Source organism: Leptosomus discolor, chromosome 3 (genome assembly GCF_034619465.1).
Source record: "Leptosomus discolor isolate bLepDis1 chromosome 3, bLepDis1.hap2, whole genome shotgun sequence".
Classification (NCBI taxonomy): domain Eukaryota; kingdom Metazoa; phylum Chordata; class Aves; order Leptosomiformes; family Leptosomidae; genus Leptosomus; species Leptosomus discolor.
This window is the reverse complement of record NC_141393.1, coordinates 79,861,652-79,882,118: the sequence shown is the minus strand read 5'-3', so window position 1 is coordinate 79,882,118 and position 20,467 is coordinate 79,861,652. Positions and strand designations below refer to the sequence as shown.

At 45.0% G+C, this 20,467-nt stretch overlaps 1 protein-coding gene across 2 annotated transcripts; it reads right to left on the bottom strand.

Annotated features, from left to right (window-relative positions):
• Nucleotides 1-189: 189 nt before the first annotated feature.
• Nucleotides 190-11,647, bottom strand: GCLM (glutamate-cysteine ligase modifier subunit). Of its 2 annotated transcripts, XM_086462733.1 has the most exons (7): nucleotides 11,528-11,647; nucleotides 8,802-8,867; nucleotides 6,696-6,780; nucleotides 5,881-5,937; nucleotides 4,419-4,621; nucleotides 3,043-3,157; nucleotides 190-1,291 (listed from the first exon to the last, which is right to left on the bottom strand). In XM_086462733.1, exons 1-7 carry the CDS (start codon nucleotides 11,645-11,647, stop codon nucleotides 1,122-1,124), a joined length of 816 nt encoding a protein of 271 aa, XP_086318859.1. In that variant the 3' UTR covers nucleotides 190-1,121. The 2 variants fall into 2 exon arrangements, with proteins under 2 accessions (XP_086318859.1, XP_086318860.1); XM_086462734.1 differs by lacking the exon at nucleotides 8,802-8,867.
• Between the last annotated feature and the right edge of the window lie 8,820 nt (nucleotides 11,648-20,467).

Below are 20,467 nucleotides of genomic sequence, written 5' to 3'. Positions count from 1 at the left end.
AAAGGCCAAGGAAATGAAAAGGCCTTTTCGACAGAAAGACTAGGTTAAACCAGAAGCCTTGCCTTAGCTGCAGCAATCTCTCTAGGATTCAAAAGCCAGGGCACTAAGCTACTGCCAAACAGAAATACACCTAACTCCACGCTAACCCTGGCTTTCTGAGTGGCACTCAAGCAACAGAGTTTCCTCGGCAACCCCAAAAGAAGTCATCCATTTTACATAATCCTGTAGTAAACAGCTTCAGTATTTACTGTCTGTTCTGCCTTGGCCAATTCTGACAGCGTAGTTCACAAGCACCAAAAAAACAAGCCACAGTTGAGAAGAAGACAGGCACAAATCAGTTTTTGATTAACAGATTTCTTCATCGTTTGTTTGCAATTCTTATTTTAAACATTTAGACAATAATACATTTTCCATTTCAAACAGTAAAGATGCCATCCCACTTGTGCAAACACTAAACAAAGCATATTGAGGCACAAAGAAGCCAGAAGGAATTCAAGTCACAGTCAAAGTAATTTGGAAGATGCATTTTTTTCTAAGTCATAGAGATCTTTTACATTATATTAAAAATAAACCAATTTTCCCATCCGCACAGATTAAACCGCTGACTTGCCCATATATACATACCAAGTAACGAGATAGCAGTTTATGGTTTTTTTGGGTAATTTTTCATAAAAGATGACCATTTTCTATAAAAACTAGTCCTTGAATGCTTGAAATCTATGTACCTTCCAGATAAGTAACTATTATTTCAGAGAAATTCATTTTTTTAAAAAATAAAAATATATAAGTTTCTCTATACTACCTAATGGCAGCTAAAATATAATGATAATTTTACAGTGAACTGGTCATACAAAGAAAAATATTTTAAATTGTTTCTCTATAGATAATTTCAATTAAAAACAACAAATCCAAAGTATGTCATATTTTAAAAGAACTGGTCTATAGCTTAAGAAAGCAAACTAGTGTTAGAACACTGCAGACACTCCTGCTGACATCGCACTGAATAATTACAACTTTTGGTCTTTGTTACAAATGCTGTAGAAGTATTTCTATGAAAAAAGTAATGTTCTCCCCATACCCAAGAAATTAAAACAGTAAGCTGTTTTTAAAAAAAAGGTGTTTTAAGAGGCATTTCTTTTAGCTTGCATGATATAGCCTTTGGACTTGATAATTCCTCTGCTTTTAACAATGACTGAATATCGGAGAAGCCATAAAGGAATCCACTCGTGCGCTTTCGTGTTCTGGATGCTTTCCTGAAGAACTTCTTGGAAACTTTCTTCACAAAGTAATTCTGAAGTTAAAAAGGGATATTCATGCTTTAAATAATGTCATGTAAACAGCTGCAAAAAGCAACACTTAGTAAGAGAAACCCTTTCCTACAGTCAAAAATGTTAAGCAGTGCTAGACACTCCACAGATCCACTCCTCCAGAATGCAGGCAGGGTAAAAGCACCTGAATATTACAGAAGAAATCTCCATAACACTTTTTTTTTGCAACATCGAGTATTTCCCACAAAACTAATTAACTGAGATTTCTACAATATCAAATGGAGTTGATCAGCAGAGCCCTTAGCAGAAAAAAAAAAAAAAATCAAAATTAATTTTGCGAGGCCAGCTAGACAAAGCAGAGGCGAGTAAAGCATACGGCTGAAGTTAGCAAAGTACTAAGCATTGTCAGTCACCTCTGCAATCCCTGGAAGCTCAACATTTACAGCATCTCCCATAACTGGAGTCATAACCACCACGAGCCCAGAAAGCATTAAGAAAAATGGGCTTAAATGCCACAGAGCAGAAAAAGAAGGTGAGTACAAATCCTCCTCGTTTCCTCTGGAAAGCCAGTCAAGGGAACAATCTCTTTGGTGAGGAGTGCTCCCAGAAGAGTCTCAATGCTCTTCAGCTGACCACTACAGAGAAGTTAAGCTTAGCAAACAACACATAAGGGAATCACTACGTGCTTTGTTTCCGATCCAAATCCTCTTCTCCTTCATTTCATGACTCTCAATAGAGAGTATTTATTAAATTGCACGTTGCACTTGACATCAGAGGACATGGAAACAGTCGGATTGAATGGCAATTCGTCTTGTGTGCTGCCAGAGCAGTGCTGATCCATGCTCAAGCACTGATGAAATTCATTAGTTCTAGCAGTGGTACTGTAAAGCACATATTTCATAAACAATGTTTCATAAACTTTTTTCTTGGGGGGGGGGGGCATGGGCATGGTGTGGGAAGGAGAAGGAAGCAAAAGCATGATCATCATGAGTAGCTCATTATAAGGAAGAACATAGGGAAGGAATGAACTAGATATCGTTTAAGACTTCTTGCTTACAGTTCCAGCAAGATATTTAAAGTATCATTATAGTGAAGAAGATTAGATGATGTTAGAGAGAAACTAATATAGTATTGCAGAATATTCTAGAGAGTTGGTAACTGTTCTAGAGTCTAACGGAAAGCCTGCAAGTCCTTCAATCATTTAGTAAATGCATCACTGTACAAAACAAGAATTTACACCAACTCTTTTTGTAATAATGTTATTTTAAGAAGTCACTACTTTGAAAGAATCCTGCTTAAAGCATAGTAATTTTACATGTCTAACATTACCAGACTACTCAAAAATCAACTGACCATCAACATTTCTATGCAAGCTATTTCACAGACAAGTTCAGAGCAAGTGGACTTTCATTTGTCATTTACTGGCCTTCAGCAATACAACTGTCATTTCATTCTATCTTTTGTGAAAATAAGATTTTTTTTTTTTAAACACATGTAGTACAAATCTCTCAGTAGTTTATTCTTCTGCTTACTTTGTTTTCTCTGATTAAAATTATTTCAATAAACTATCCAAGGCTGGAAGATTGCCTCCCCCGCCTTCTTGAAGCAAAAGCAGGAACTTAATAGAAATATTTTATAGAGGAGAAACTTTTAGAATCCTTGGTTCAGGATTCAAATGTAACGAACACTGAAGCCTGGAGAAAGATTATTCCTGATTTTGTACTGAATAAATGCATTTGGAAGTCTTCTGTTAACTTATCTGGCAAAGCCTTACCTTTTGGGTCATTGTGAGTTAACAGCTGTATGTCAAACTGTTTTGCAAACGCTGTGAGATCAGGAGGCATCACACAACAGGAAGCTAGGTTCACCTGATTACTACTTGGTTTGACCTGAAAGTAACAGAACACTTCTGTAAGAACAAAAATAATTAATGGCCTTGTTTTACTTGTTTCCCCCACACCCTCTATTTCAGCAGAGATTTTGCTTTGAACAATTTGCCTTCGACCACTGTTTGGGGTCTGAACAAGGCTAATTACTTCTGCATGATGCTGAACGGGCAACTCCTACATCTGCAATTTCTGCAGCCCAAAGCCCAAAACAAGAACAGGATCTAACTTCAGGTGCTGCCGCAGCAAGTTGAGTACTAACCCATTCTGGCCTCCTGTCTGCTGTGCTTCCTAAACAGCAGCAGGGTTTTTCCCCCCCCTTGCTAGTAAAAACATTATAGGGGCATTAGTCTGAAAAAGACTTCAAATAAAAAAATCCAAATAAATTGTTAAGGATATAAAATTTGCAGTCTTCTATGCCTTCGGGTAAGTGCTTAAATCAGAGTTAAAAGGAATGCTCTTCCACTGACTCTTTCTCTGCTCATCACAAACTGCATTCATGATCACCATGCAGCTGGTCATTAATCCCCTCGCTTCTCTCAGCATACACAAAACAGCTAGGAGCACAAATCGGGAGCCTCAGCAGGACCCCTTACTGACATACAGTATGTTCACATACCACAAAAGAAGTCATAAGAGAGTAATCAAAGAACTAATAAGGAAACAGTAAATCCACAAGCTCACACGAGCATGGGCACATACTAGTACAAACCTTTGTCACTCAAATGTTAAGTGGCAATTAGTCACATTGGACAACAAAATACTGTGCTACTTCATTCACATTCCTCCTTAGATTTAAGCTTAGCATTCAAACAGCACTTTTCCAAGGGGAAATCCCTCCATTTGCAACACAGCTTGAAATGAAAACAGTGGTTTGCAGAGTCACTGGAATAAATCCGAAGGTTTAAGAGTACTGTTTGTACTCCTTCCTAATCGTATCATAGAATCATAGAATGGTTTGCGTTGGAAATGTAAAAGCATTCAAAACTCAAACCTTCGGTACTCCAAAGAACCTGCTACCAAACAGGCCTGTGGTGGGTTCCAGCCTTTGCTGTTCTGTACACAAGAGCACCGAACAAGTTAGTCACACTTTGAGCCTCCCCCTTGGACAATGCTGTGCTCATCCACAAGATCCTGAAAATAACATGGCTGATTCGTATTTTGTATATAAACACATTTATAACAGAGCCTTCTAACACTGGCAGCCAACGAAACAACAGTTACTCTGTCCTAGAGATGCTGCAAGTAGGAAGCTTGTTCTCACCTGTGCCCACAGGTACAGCTGCTCTAACAGTGCTTTGTCTAGGTCAGAGGTACCTATGGCAACAATCTTTTTGTTTTGAACTAGATTTTCAAGTTCTTGCCAATAAGGCTGCAAATACTCCAAGGAGAGGCTAGTTCCATCTTCAACAGGAGGTGGGGCAATAATGACCGAGTCTAACTGAGCAACTCCGAGGGCAGAACACGCTGAGGAAAAAAAAAAAAAAAAAAAGAACAGAGACACTGTAAAATCTTTTGTGCATGACTTCAAATTCAGCAAAACCCACACCTCCTGCTTCACTCTGCTAGCTTCCCATTCACCGTTTGAAACTGAGTGTATCAGCAGTCAAGGACAGTAACACAATGTTTTTAGCAAAACAACAAGCACACAGCTGAAGGCCAAGTTTCAATTGTAGGTCTTGGTGAAAAAAACCAACAACAACCACCCCCCCCCCCCCAAAGCGTGATGCTTTTTCTCCTTTTCCATGTTCAAACTATATTTTTCTCTGAGGACAGTGGTGACATCCAATTCTTGATTCCTTCACTCTTAATTTCTATAAAAATTTGTGACTTTCATTCTGAACTGTAACTCAAAGTACAGGGCAGGGATTAGGAGAACTGTTTCATGTATATGAGGAGTTAGACTACAAGCACACCGAGTATGGAGATTTAAATTGCCAGGGAGAAGTGGCAAGTCTTGGAGTATCACTGAGCTTTAGGAAAGCTGCAAGTCACTAGGCCTCTTTTGCACAGCAAAAAGAATAAACCTAAATAGCTGAATTATTGTCTTCTGGAGGAGGATTCTATCAACGTGTTTTTAACAAATGGTATTACAACTTACAATGCAGAGGCTATAAACTGGGCTATCAATAGAAAAGAATATCTGCCCCTCTGTTCTTTGGTAAGCCCCTATGCCCAACAGTCTTCCAAAGTGGTAAAATTCAGTGCTGCTCACAATTACTGCTCCATTAGGCTAACAAAACGTTATGTATCAGTACAGCTATTGTATTTTCAATAAAACTTAACTATTTCATCAGCTGCCTGCAGCATTGTTTTATTTCCTAAATAATCCCTGAAACACAGCACAGTTAGTAACGATGCCCATCATGTTAAAAACAACTGGCAACTACCGACAACTGGCAAGAATTATTGTACCACTGTCACTAAAACACCACATGCTAGTCACTTTTTAAACAAGTTTTGTGTGAAAGAATAAAGAACTTGCTCCTGCTTGGAGCAAGGAATCAGACGTGAGTTTATGCACCCAAGGTTACAGCGACCCACATTTAACAAGTTTACTGACCAAACTAACGTGTAAATAGACTCGAGTACCTAAGTGCCTCTTAATAGGAGAACAGGACATACTTGTGACAGTCACTAAATACACCTCTTAGATGGAAAAGGTTCTAATTTTATTTCTAAGTACTGAAGCAAAAAAGAAATGCTACCAGGAATTTCACACTTACCCAGGTCAACTGCATCTCTGATCGATGAAGAGTTTGATCCAACGAGGAAAAGTTTTGCTATTTTCAAAGAAATTGGAATCAATAACTAAACAAGCCAGCTATTATTAAATATATAGCTATTTACTCTTGCGATATACACTACTTATGAGTTCTTTGGTACAGAGTTCTTAGAATATACACCAATTACTTAAAAAACTGGAAAACAACCAACCTTCTGAAAGGGGACTGCCCAATAAAGACACTGTTCTCTTAAATTTTATTGTTGTGCAGTCTCAGAAGAAGAAATCATCCAGTTAGGTAATCTGATAAGCCGTAAAGCCAGGACTTAAGCACCAAGACACTAAGCAACAACGGTAATAACCTGTATAAAAACCCCAAACGTAATAGTACAAATAGACCTCTTCAACAACTTACTGAGACTCAAAATGTACTAGTGTTAGTTTGGACTGCCTCCTTCAAGTTCGTCATATTCAACCTGGAAAAATTATGCAAATAAATGTGCTTCCAATGCTGTTTCTTAATTGCAGTATTATCTGTAATACTTTGCTTCAGAAAAGTCAGATTCACAAAATACATTGAAAATGTCTTGAGGGGATGTCAGTTAAGCTAGGAAAATGCCGAGCTGCTTGAAAACCTGAAATATGAATTCACAACTTTCTTAGCCAGCTTCCAGATTACCTGAAGTATATTACATCGTGCACCGATGTCACTTAACTTTGCAATTACAAAACATGGTGGAAAAAAATGTACATATATGAACATCCTATTAATAATTGCATATGAAACCTTTTTATGCCACTGGTGTACGTTCTTACCTGATACTTTCAACTCATCCCTTTCTTCAGGATTTATTTTTTCTATAGCTTGAGCTACAGTACATTCCAGGACCTCCAGTATTTCCTGTAGTAAGTACATGAGACTTAGGAACAACTTGTCAAGAGGAGACAGTAAGCTACTGAAGAATGCTTTTAAGTAATTAAAAAAAAAAGCCTTATAGCAGTTAGAAACAAAAATAGCATAAAAATGCAATGACAGAAAGAAACCCAATGCTTCTTGATCTCTGAGGGGAGGTCAGGAAAATGAAGCCATATGAAAGGACCTATATGCCTCTAATATGAAAAACACAAATTACTAATTAAGAATTGTTGGAATAAGATTTAGTAGTGTTCTGATTTTCTGATGTGAACAGATTGATGTGCCAATTCAAACTGCCTTACTTTAAAAGAGCCTCATGACCAGCTGAAAAAAACCCACCACGTTACCAGAATTAGGGGGTTTGGGTGGCAGTATCTTTGCACAAAAGTATTTTGTAATTTCAGTGAAGCCTACGAAAAGCTTACAGTGAAAATGCTGTAAAATACAGAATTAAAACAATAATTTTGAAACTGAAAATTAGGAAAGCTTAAGAGATTTCAACCTCTGACCTCATTTAAGACTAGGCTGACACCTCATGTCAGCTGGCACAAGGTGACCAAATCTTTACCTACATGAGATTTTGTATTACACAGACGCACACGTGACTCCACCCCCAACCAGGAACCTTTTGGTAATTTTTGCTGCCCTACCAAAAAATCCTCAATCGAGTCTGAGTTATTTCACACAGTCAGCATTTTAAACAAAAGTTTTGGGTTTTTTTAATTACTGGAAACCAATATAATTAATAAAACCATCTGGAATTATGCAGTTAACATGTTTTGACAGTATAACCTAGCTTAGACTAAAGAATTAACTTTAAATGGATCACTGCACCTTACAGACAAATGTTTATTTACATTTTCTTGAAGAATAATTAGATCTTCCATAAAGCATTTGGCAATAACTGCCTCGCCATGCTCCAGTGTGGATTGCAGCAATGTGCAGCTGATGCCACCGTTACACAAGAACTGGTAACAAAACCCAAAGAAATGGTCAGGAAAGGTTTGGTTTGTTTGTTTGGGTGTTTTGGTGTTGTTTTTGTGTTGGTTGGGTTTTGGTTGGTTGTTTGTTTTTTTTTTAATGAAACATGCTAACATTTCACAGAGCAACTAATGTACCAAGTGGGAACCTATTACTGCTTTGCTGAATTTCAGAAGCAATAGTGGAAAAGGAGCAGGCAAATACACCAAGATCTTGACATCAGATGCCCATGACTGTGGTTTCAAGTCTTCAAGCTCTTAGAATCTACGGAAGACTTTAGCTCTTAAGGGGAAAATTGCCACTTCTGCATCTTCAGAAATATTTCTGAGACAACCAAGGCTATGCTTCAGAGTTCCCCTCCACACAGGATGATCTTCAGCTATCTAGTTTATCATCTCCATAGTCTAGATAATTCTCCACTGGGTTTTTACAAGCATGCCAGCAAACTTCTAAGGTACACAGATTTTTCTTTTTTTGATTGCCCCAACAATTAACTTGACATCTTACAGACCACGACTTATTTTACTAAAAATTGTCTTATTTGCCATCAACAGGATTCTTTATTTTGGTATTTCTTAACCTCTCCAAATTTACTAAATATTAAAAAAAAAAGGTTGAGAAATATTCTTTTCAGATATCTGGAGCTGAAGGACCAGGTGTGTAGCTAAGGCCTCATTGCTTCTAACCTTGTATCTATTGTTTATTTTTTTTAAGAAATAGACTAACATTTGTCAGGAAGTCAGCAAAACCTTGAAACTAACTATTCACTTTGAGGCCTGTGAATCAGTAATTAGATAAGTGGAAACCTGTGCATTTGTGTGTATAAATGACTGACAAAGGTGTCCGAGGGTGTGCTAGATTTGTGGTGAAATACCCCTAGCACCCACTAGTTTAGAGTGTCTTTATTTCAGGTAACACTTTTACAAAAATTTAATAGACTCATTTATATTTTAAAAGGTGTAACCAAGGACGTATTTCTCTGTTTTCACACGCAACACTGATAACACGCGTAACGCCTCTCCTACCTGATTTAGGTCTGGTCCAACCTTTGAGCTCCATTCAGTCAGCGTTTTCTGAATGCAGTCCCGCACCTACAAAATATTTTTTCCACACTGAAGTGAAGGTATGTTACAGCTGCACAAAAATACCGTGATTCATAGGTGTGCAGGACAGAGTGAGCTAATGACACCATTCCTTCAACCACAGAAGATTCTTCCTTCAGAACTTCCATCTGAAACTTGTTCAAACTAGTTCACTTACATATTTTCCCCTCCTCTTTCACAAAGAGTTTTAGCAGTAACACAAGTACTGTACTTCATTTATTTCTCAGACCAATGCCAGCTTTAAAGCAAAGACCAAGGCTAAGCAAGCAAGAACTGGGGTGGTTTTGGGTTTTTCTGGGTGCAGAGGTTCTTAAGTTACAGTGTGGTCAGATAACAGCGTACATGCTGCGATGTTGTTAGAAACGCAACTTTCGTCAATCACCAAGTATCATTCTATTAACTTCTCTTTCCAAGAAGCCTCTGACCCTTTTCGTTTACTGCCTACCTATCCCACTGTGCCAAACCACTAACGGTTTTAAGTCCTTTGTTACCTAAGGGGGAACCCTCAGATTATACCCCAAACTTGCATTTTTCCTGCATTCACAGATGAAAAATAAACTGGACTAGATTCTGACCATAGATTTTCTCAAACATAGTAAGGCATAACTATTAAGCCTAAATCAGCTAATTAACTGCGTGCTGTGCCAGTGCTTCAGCTGTACCAATGCTCTAGCTTCCCTCTGGAGATACACCTCGGAGTTGTTACCCTGCAGGCTAAGGAAACGTGCTGTCAAGACTGCTCCCTGCCACAGGCGGGAGCACTTCCACCAGCTGCTGCTTTGCTTCACTTCTAGCAATACATTTTGTAACGATGTGGGTACTTACTTTTTGTGCCTTCTGTACATTAAATAGCAATTTCTTGTGACACCTAACTTGAGTCCAGAAAGCTCATAATACCACGCACAAACTAGAAGCCATCCCCTCCCCAAAACTGGGTATCACAAAGTTTAAGACACAATACAGTAAAACAAGACTTTGTGAACACAAATCCTATACTTTTCTTCCCAGTTATTTAAAATGGCATGGAAAAAAAGAAGCCTGAGTCAAAAGGCAAGAACTGACTCCCCCGCACCAAATAGCTATCCACAAAGCTGGAACTCTTTGGCCTATTCTGATCAGCTTATACTGTTCTCTTTCCCCTTCTGAGGGAAAGTGAGATGGTGCTAAATATGTATATTCCCTATACTGCTACTTTGCAGCTGTCACCCTTTACATGTCAACTGCAGTTAGCGTGCAGTAGCCTCTGTTTCCAAAGCATGCCATTCCCCTGCCCCCAACACACATGAAAAGCACAGTGTATTTTACTGCTTTGACCGGCTCTTCCCAATACAGTTACACCCCCAAACTCCTGACATTAGCGTTCAGAGTTTGCAAAATTTTAGCTTACATTCTGCCACTGAGAACTATACACACACTAACTACACCAAATACAAGAGTTAAAAGACAATTTATTTTTGATAATTAATGCCAATACTTTGCTTTTGGAATTCCAGCAACTCGGGAAAGCAGGCAGCCTTGAGATTTCCCTGTAAACAAGTGAATTAAATACCTTAACTAGTTATGCACACTGGCCACTCTTTATTTAACAACCCTCCAGAGACACTCACACAAGGGTGCCCATTACCATACAGCTCTCTCTTGGGTACAGAATCTAACGCTATTTCATGTCACAGAATGCTGTAATAAGCAACCAGGCCAAATAAAAAAGTTACTGCCACATGATAACAAAGTAGGATGATGAATTCTTCCTTCACATTACATCAGCCTCCCCGTGACCTTTCTTACCGCTCGGGCACAATTAATATCCAGTCAACCAATCTGGGTTATCAACGGTGCCACTACATAGCAATAACCAGCCAAAACCATAGTTCTTCATTTTATTAAACGACCATTTTCACATTACTGCGTCACAACAAGCAGTTGTGAAGTTCACAGCCACACGATCTCCAGACATTTTATCAGGATTATTCTAAGCGTTGGTACATAGCTAGACTTTTTCAAGAAAAGAGCAATGACTGACTTTCCTGAGACCTGTCACCACCAAGAAATTAATTTCAGGTTCAAAAAGAGAATTTTCATCATTTGCAACGCAAGCTCACACCTACTCTTATCTTTCCCTTGCTAAAGGGGTACCCTTGGCCATCACAGACAGCACCTGAGCTCGCAAGCGGTTTAATTCTTCACTCCCCAAGCACAGAAACACGCTCTGTTTTTTTCCCAGAGACCCAAAGACATCAAGTGCTTCCGGGGACACAGGGAGGCGGGGGGACACAGGGAGGCGGGGGGACACCCCTGGACTGCCCTGTCCGCAGCTCCGACCCCAGCACCGCCGGTTCCCCCCCGCCCAGCCGCAGCCAGGCCAACCCCGCGGTGCGCTACGGCCCGACCGAACCTAGGCCCGGCCGCCGTCCCGACAGGGCAGAACCCGCAACAGAAACGTTAATAAATACATGAAAATAAAGCCCTGGGCACCAGGCCGCGCTGCCCATCGCCACAAACACGAGCCCCCGCACCGGATAACGCCGCGATCGCTCCGACAGCACCCGGCGCTGGCCCCCCCCCTCCCGCCCCGCGCAGGCGGCCGCCTCAGGGAGAGCCCCCCCGCCGCGGCGCCCTGAGGGGGAAGCCCCAGCGCCCGCCCCGCTCACCTCCTCGCCGGGGGTGGCCGGGCACTTCTTGCGTAGGCAGCCCCAGTTGAGGAGGTTGCCGGTCTGCAGGGTGAGGGTGGCCGCCCGCTCCAGCAGGGCGCGGGCGCCGTCCGTCCCCATGAGGAAAGCCTGTTTCTACGGCACCGGGCAGCGCCGCGCCGTGACTCAGCAGAAATAACGGTAGCGGGGAGGGGAAAGGGGAGGGGGTGGCGGAGAGGTGGGGGAGATGCTTTGTAACAGTCCCCGGTCACATGGCACGAGGACAATGGGCGGCGGGGCGGGCCCAGCGCGGGAAGGAACGCACCCGCCGGGCAGCGCCGCCTCCCGCCGCACGCATGCGCGGCGCCCTCAGGAGGGCGGGAGGCGCGGCGCTCCGGGCGGGCTGGCGGAGGGTCGCGGCCCGGGACGGGGCGGTCCGTGTGTCTCTGTGTCGGTGGGTCGGTCCGCCCGCCCGCCCCGGGGCGGTCCGTGTGTCTCTGTGTCGGTGGGTCGGTCCGCCCGCCCCGGGGCAGAGGGGCAGCGGCCGCGGGAGCTGGTCCCGGTGCCGCGCCCTGAGTAGACGCGGCTGTGCCGGGCGGGAGCGGCCCGTGGTTCGGTAACAGCCCCAGCGGCGGCCCGGCGGGTCAGCCCGGTGGTCGCGATCGCCCTGCGAACGCTACTGATTTAGAGCTGCTCGGGGGGTTTAGTGAAATGGGTGAAACCGTCTGACTTTCCGTCCTGGCGCTTTCGAGTAACAGTCGTTGACAGACACTGAGGTGAAAGGCCCCACAAAGGAAACCGAGTGCTTGTTCGGTTCGGTTCTGTTCGCGTGTGGGTCAGGCCGTACCTCCGGTTTTACACCAGCTGCTTCCAGGGAAGATGCACCAGGTGAAACTTGAAGGATTGCGGTTTAGGGTTTGTTGGGTTTTTTTAAGACCAGGTGGCTTCTGGAAAGCCCCACTGAATGTTAAAGTCCTCCTGTTTTGGAGATTCAAGGGGGGAGCTTTTCTTCTTTCCTTTCTTCCCCCCCCCCCCCCCCCCCATAACTACAGTTAAAGGGACAAGCCACAAATTGTAATTTTGCTGTCGGCACTTGAATTTGCATTGTGTTACTGACAGATTTTCCTTCCCCAGGCTGTGTGTTTCGCTAATACAGAGAACCAATTAGCATAACTTCTGTCAGTCTGAAGCGCTGCCTGATCGCTTTGTGGTATAGAAGGTTAGTTTAAATGTTCTTTTTTATCTTGTGTTCAGATTACTTTTCCATATTGGATTACTTTCATGTATTTGAAATGTTTTCCTCATTGTCTGAATACAGAGTATCTGGAAGTGAAATATGCTGACAGAAACGTCTGCTTATTTGGAAAAGCAGTATTTTTGATTTTGTTTTCTTTAACAAAAATCCAGAAGGTCTAACCTGGCCCAAACGTTAACCATCCAGACACATCTCTGGCTTGAGAAGGAGCATTACACCTCCACACACCTTCACAGGTTCGCCCATATTTACACTAGCAGTGAATTCTGTCCTGCTGGGTCTTCCTGATCGGCCTTCGGGCTTTCCAGTTGAGGCCTTTTCTTTTGGTGAAATTTATTCTTTGGTATTTCATTTAAGTAGCTTTGATGGTTGTAATTCTATGGAAGCAGGTTAAATTTGGGTGTGGTGGAAGGTTTTCAAACAGTGCATAGCATAAATCTTTCTGTCTAATGGGAATTTATGGCAGTGAAAAAGCAATGTTCCTTCATAGCATTTTAGAATTTGCTGATATTTAATTACCTTAGCCCTAGAAAAAGGGTACCACATAATGAAGACCGGTTGGAGGAAAGATAGCATCAGCCTCTGTGCTGCTTGATGCCATCCATTTAATTCTCAGCGGCGGCAGGAACACACCACAGGGGAAGAAGGGATCTCAGCAGAGTTCTGTCGTCGGTCCAGTCGCCCCTGAACCACAAGGGAAACCGTCAGAGAAAGAAAGAAAGAAAGATGCTTTCTAGCTCACGGTCAGTTGTATTTTTGCAGGTTATCTCATGAAGCTACTTCAGATCTGCCAAAAATACGAAATGCTGTTATCTCCCGCAGTAGTTCTGTAACGTTCAAAGAAAAATAAACCACCCTTTTGAACGGAATGCCACCGAATCGCCACCCCAGGCGGCCGGCGAGTATCGCTCACCTCTCCCGGTTTTGGACACCGGGAGACGCAGATCGTGGCTTGTGCGAGGTGCCGGCGGTGCCCCGCACTGCTGCAGGCTGCCCGGGGTACGGCTCTGCCGCGGGAGGCGGGGGGGACGGACCCGACACCGGACCGTCGTAGCAGCCGCCCCGCCGGGCGCCGCCTCCCCCGGCCCGGCGCTGCCGCCGGAGCCCCCCCGCGGGGGCCGGGCGCCGCCTGATTGGCCGCAGCGCGGGGACCCGGGGAAGGTGCGGCGGCGGCGGCGGGAGGCGGCAGAGCCCGCAGGATGGGCGGCAGAGCCGGCTTCTTCGAGGTGGGTGCGGGCGGCGCCGCGCCGGGGGCTGGGGGCGGACGGGGCGAGCCCGGGCCGGGCCCCGCAGCATCCTGCCGCCGGCGGACGGGGCTGCCCGGGGTCCCGGCGGGCTCTTCTCTCTCTTCCCCCTCCATCTGCATTGAAGCACCGGGGAGCCGGAGCCATCCGCTCCCGGGTCTGCCGAGGCAAGCGACCGCCGGTGGAGCCGGGCGGAGGGAGCCGGGGGGGGGGGGGGGGGGAGCTCGTCGGGGTCTCCTCGGGGCGAGGGGAGGCAGAAGCGGCCCCCGCCCGCCCCGTCCTTCCCTTCCCCGGGCACGTTCCCCTCGTCGCTTCTCTCCCCCGGCTCCCCGGTGGTCCTCGGACGTGGCCCCGGAGAGAGGGGTGGGGGGGTGTCCCCCGGCTCCAGGCGGGCTCTCGGCGGAGCGATGGCTCTGGGCTTCCCGCGGCTCCTGCCGAGGGCAGTGCGGTGGCCAGCCTGCCGGGGTGGGTCCGGCAGCGCATCCCAGCCGTGAGGAAAGAGCGAGGAATGTTCTCGGCACCATCTGTGCCCAACTTCTCGGAAGAGCCTGTCGCCAGCCGCCGTGCTCCTCGCCGAGAGCCGTCCCGCTGAGCCCTCCGGCCCGGTGCAGGCGGGCCCCCGGGCGGCAGCGCTCCCGGGGCGGTTGGGCTCGGCTCGGCGGCACGGAGCCGGTGCCCTGGCCGAGCGGACGGGCCCCCAGCCCCGTGGGGAGGAGGGAGGGCGAGCGGTGCCCGCGGCCCCCGCCCCGGGCAGGCTCCGCCGGCCGGCTGGTAGCCGCGGTGCGTCCGAGTCTGGCGTGGGAAACGACAAATAGCCGGGCGGAGTTGGGTCCGGTCCGCGCCTTGTGTGTACGGGGAGTGCGGGGTAACGCGCACCTGGGGAGTGTGAAGGGTAACGGATGTCATCAACTTACATAAACAGCCACAGCGACTCTTTGCTGGAATTAGGCTGGCTAATACCAAAATTCTTAAGCGTGGCTCGTATTACAAAAAGAGGTCGGTACGAGCGAAATCGCAGCAATCCTGAATGTGGTTTTGCAGGCTTACGCTTCGGTTTCCCCAGCACAACTCGCCTAAAAAGGAACGCAGTTCCTCCCCCCCTGCAGAATGCAAACCCATCGTTCTTATAACTGACAGAATCCAAAACACTCTGAAAAGCAGCTGCTCCTCTAGTTACTTACCACAACCTAAAAGTTCAGAATTTGCTTTTCAAAGCTATAAAAGTGTTCTGGACATCACAAACAACTCTGCAAAATAAGCTATCCCTAGCTCTTGCGGGTGCGAGGCGGGCGCCTGCGGCGCACCTTTTCCTCGGCAGTGTTGACGTCCCTGTTTTTTAGGAAAAACCACCAAGCTTTTAGCTTCCTCCTGCATTTCTACCCATGTCCCAAACTCTTGTGAGATCCAAATGCAGGAGCAGGCACGTGTGTATGTCTTCGGTCATTGGTTTGCAGCTTTGCTCCTCTGCCTTAGCTGTACTGAACTTCTGAATAGCACTTGTTCTACTAGAAGACCTCAAAAGTGCCACCATTGTTATTGTTACCTGATTTTGCGATGGGGAAAGTGGAATGACCTGCTCCATCTTGGGAGGCAGAACAATAGCAGCAGATGCAGGTCTTTTGTGTCCTAAATCAAGATCCTGTGACTAAGCAACACTAATCCAAACTCAGAACACCTCGTGAATTTACATGTCAGCCTTGCATGTCTTAGTCCTTCTCTCTGAACAGCAGATAATGGATGGAACAGATTTGCCTCGCTCACCTGTGTCTGAGCTGACTCGGGGTGTAGGATGTGGACGAAGGCGGCCCAGGTAGCACTGAGCAGTGCTGATGCCTGCTACTTTCTGTGCTGGTCTCTCCACCGATTTGCTTTCTGTTACAAATTCCTTGAATTTGATTTCTGCGTTGCGTTTCCCCACCACGCCTTCAAAACTGAGCTATCAAAAGAGAGAAGGCAAGTGTCCCACCTCTCCTAATGCTTCAGGGGCAGGGGGCGGGCTCTCTGTTGGCGATACAAACATTAGCATTCCCTGTTTGAGGTACTGTATAGTCCTGTACTTTCCCCTGTACATTTCTAAACCATTTACCCTTTATGACTCTTCTGTGGTGCTTCCTTGTGAGAATCACAAAGCACTTTACAATCACCAAACTGTCGCTGTCTGTTAGAAGTTTGGCAGAGGTTTGTTGGTGGCTGTATCCTCCTGTTTTGTTGAGTTTGCATGTCTGATCATGCTTAGCACACAAACAATTTCACAGGTTCCGGCGTACGTAGGAAGGTCCACTCCCTTACGCATGAATAAAATTACTCTTTGGTGAATGGACCTACAAAAAGGTGGGCAAGAACATCAGACTGACCGAGTGCCGAGACCCTGGCTGTTAATTCCCTTCCTTTTCGTTGTGAGAGTCTCTCAGCGCAGCTCAAGACAGAAACGCTTTAAAAATAGTCAATATTGTATTACAGTGATAATTAGGAAGCCAGTGAAAGGCAGGTTCAGCTTTGGAAGTACCTTAACACCTTATTTTGAACTGTCTGTGTTCAAACTTAGTACCAAGAACGATCAGCGAGAACCTAATTAAGCCAAAGTGTGCTGGGCCTAATGGATGGGCAGCAAAAAACCCAGAGTGTCAGAGTGATTTCCCTCTGCTTAGGAGATGTGTAGATCAGAACTGATAGGCAAAGTCAGGTCCCTGTGCTCCTAGAGCTGTGTCTTGATGGCTGCCTTTGCAGTTCTTATTCTGTTAGAAGGCTCAAGTAGGTCTTGTTTACTTCAGGTGTTGGTATGTTTCTAATTTCACCTCAGCTTTTTTATCACCGATAGCTCAGGAGAAGATTACCAGGAAGAAGTACAGTTTAAAGAAACATGTGTGTACCTGAAAGTACTGCACCTGGTAATCTGAGGAGATTCACCTCCAAAAATTCTGAGATTTATGACAGACACTTGTATCTGGATAATTAATATTCTCTCAGAGTGCTCATTTCTCCAAATTGATTAGACAACAACTCTTCTGACCTATTTTAGATGCGTTTCAGCGCTTATGATGCAGTTTATCCTAAAAGTGCCTGCTTTTCTCCTTTCCATACAAAGGATGTCACAGTGACATGCTCAGACGTGTCTGTAGGAGAGAGCTCTGAAGTTAGGCAAATGAATTCTACCCTTTCTTTCGCCTTGACAGGTTTAGGTCTTCAAAAGCATTTCATACAAAGAAATTAGTATGGCACCCTGACTTCGTAGAGGAAGATACTTGAAGAAATACACTCACACTGTAGAAAATGAATGTCCTAAGCGCCACAGTTGTACTTTTGCTTCTTTAACTGGTTTGCATGGGAAGTGCCTTTGGTAAGCAGTGATACCCAAAAACGTTTTGGAGTCTTCACTCCCTGAGGATAGATTGATCTGACATGCAATACAGTCTAAAAGCAATAATGTCCTGGCCCACCCTTGCTGGCATTTACAGCTTCTCCCCCTTCTGACTGTGATGAAAACCCTCTGCCTGCGGGGGGGGGTGGCTGCTGCCTGGCTGGCATTGCTGAGATGTCCCAGCTCCTGTTACAAAGGTTTCTCCCACTCAGAGCTGTGCTGTCTAAAGCCTCATCAAGTGGGAGCACTGAGAGCAAGTGCCAAAAGCAGGGCTGTATCCTCCGAGCGCTGCCTGAGCAAGACAAGACCACATACGAGATACTTGATGGTCAGTTCATGCACACAGCTGAAAATTGCCCTCCTATTTGAAGGCATCTGCTCTGGTTTATCAGGAAGAATTATCACAGGAAGAAATTGTAAGATAGGGAAAAACATTCTCCCTTTCTCTTCCCTCACCGCTTCTCCACACACTTACCAACACTTTATACAATTGTGCTGCTTCATTTTAAAAGACAGCAATTTGTCCTTTTTCTCTGTGGAGTTCGAGAGAGAAACTTAATTTTTGTGTGGGAAAATATGATAGTGAAACATTACTTGGCAGGAAGTACCTGGAGCTACTCAGAATTTTAATGCTACGTTTGAAATCAAAAGCCTTACTTTAGAAAAAATAACAGACCTCTTTGAAGTATATGTACAAAAATTAATACAAATCCTGTGAGTTCACCTGTTGGTATAAGGGCTCCACACCTCCCCGGGCTTCCTGCCCTGGCAAAAGACAGCAGACCCATCCTTGATACCTCTGGGTAAAAAAAAGGGGAAAAAAATTAAAAATCTCTCTTCAGTCTCTTCAATTCCATGGCAAAAGCATACACTGGATGTACATTTGACATCCATGAAGAGTAGTAATGGAACTATAGATACTGAAGTTCAACATTGCAGATCACAGTGCTGATGCAAAGAAATTATTGTGGTTTCACAAAGAATTTATACACCTCTTCTGCCTGAATATTGTCACTGTAGAAAATAATCGCTAGGAGCTAAAGCCCCGAGGCAACGCATATTCTCTGTTGTGCAGGGAAAAGGCTACGCAGTGGTGTTAAAAACCCTGGATGTCTACTTAGTGTTGAGTCAAAGCTGGCTTAGGTTCGCAGCTGGAGGCACTCCAGTCTGCTTCGTAGTGACAGCGATACTCCGTGAGTGATGGGACCCTTCAGAGCGCCCGGGGAACTGGCAACGCGCAGCTCTGCGTTAGCCAGCGTAAGCAAATACCCACTGAGTCAGTCTTAACTGGTGCAGGTTCCTTTCCCATCTTGTGTATCCTCCTGGGGAACGTCATGCTAGTAAGAGCTGGAAAGCGTTCGTAGGCTTTCAAGAGCCAGAATTCGCTGTGAAAGCACAAACCTCTAACAGCTCTTCCATTTTGTAGAAAAATAACCCAGCCTCCCGCTCTGAGGAAGTACACCTTCCTTTTCCTTCCTGACCATTCTCACACCGACTCATTTTATCCCGTCAACTGTACGATGAGATTTGTCTTTGTGAAGGTTGGCCATATGTAGCTCTGCACCCGTCACCATCCTTGGGTCCAGGGCCACAAAGTGACTCGGGGTTTGCCGTGCCTTCAGGTTAGGCACCCAGCTCCAAGACGGTGACAATTAGGTTGAGGTGTCCAAGTTTACTTCAAGTCTTCCCCTTCGCTGTGGGGTATTGCAAAGGGCACCCACTGTAGAGAAATGCTGAACAGAATGACAATGGAAGGGAGCAGTGCTTGAAGCAGCCCAGAGACAGGAATTCAGGATTTCTCTTTGGTGGGAGACTGCCCTTTTCACAGGAGTACACTCCTGTCCTCTCCTGTCTGTACTTTTTGGTCCCTCTTGAATCCTTTATTCCTTGCGTGGTGGCCCAAGCCACCCAGGCCTTCTGTGGGAGGAGTGGCAGAAGTGGGGGAATGGCAGAAGACAGCTTAAAGTCATTTTCCCGCTTCCTGGCAGAGTGTCTAACCATTCCATATAAAGCATGAAGAACTAGATCTCCTTTGCTGACAGTTTCATTCAGAAATAATCTAAATGCTGTGCAGTGTGCTCGCCCTGGGATAAAGATGCTTACTGGATCAAGGCCCTTGAGGATTTAGATGCAAGTGTGCCTGACTAACAAACCTGAAATGGGTGGAAGAAATAAAAACGTACTATGAGTTTCAGCACAGTCCAAATGGTGGTTCTCATTGGCTTGTATAGGAGCAGAACGTCGGAAGCGGAGAAGTACCTAGGGGTGTGTCTTGTGAACCTGTAAATGTTAGACACCCAAGTTCTGCAAAAGTGAAATTTAATCGTATAAAACCTTTCGAGTGTGGGTGTCACTATCTCTTCTCTTTATACACAGTGAAGTAATGTGATAAGGTTCTAGTCTCATGAAATAGGAGCCAGTTGCTTCAGAGAGGTAAGGCTTTACTGAATTGGGCTACTTACAGAATAAGGTACAGCGCTCCACAGGTAAGATGGTGAAATTTTGCTTCGCGGTTAAACGTTTGCCTTGGTTCTGCTTTGGGAATTCCTCACGCAGCATGTGGCTAAGCTCTGGGACTCCCTGCCTCGGGACACTGCATGCAAAAAGTTTACACAGGTTTAAAAGGCAAGTGGATAAACTAACTGAGGAAAAACCCACGAAAAGCTATTAAGTGCAAAGGCAGCACTTTTGGTGCAGGAAAATGGCAATCTCTGTGTCTGTCTCCTCCCCTCCCTCCAATCACTACATTCCTGCCCTGTTTTATTACTCTTTCTGAGTCACCTGCTGCTGGCTGTATCAGAAAGATGCCATTCTAGATACAGCCTTAGACTCATCCTCTGCAGCAGTTCATACGTTCCTGTGCAAGGGAAGTTTCAGACTGAAAGTCAGTTGTAGCAGCGGCAGCACAAACACAGTTTTCGGCAGAAATACGCCTGCCGTGATTTCCCTTTGCTTAACTCTATTGACTTCACAAACGTTACTCTTGCTGTGCTCTAGTGTGAGGTCAGGCTGAGGCATGCTCCCTTCCTTCAGGAACAACAGAGTCTACCAGAAAAGTCTAAGGAGATAGAGAAAATTACTAATTCCACAGGAAAAATTAAATT

Excerpts from the sequence above, each read along its gene's own strand:
- GCLM (XM_086462733.1), bottom strand. The coding sequence starts at position 11,647 with ATGGGGACGGACGGCGCCCGCGCCCTGCTGGAGCGGGCGGCCACCCTC. Across the intron at positions 5,938-6,695 it reads GGATGAGTTGAAAGTATCAG|CAAAACTTTTCCTCGTTGGA; the intron begins GTAAGAACGTAC and ends CTTTGAAAATAG. Across the intron at positions 4,622-5,880 it reads CAGAGATGCAGTTGACCTGG|CGTGTTCTGCCCTCGGAGTT; the intron begins GTAAGTGTGAAA and ends TTTTTTCCTCAG.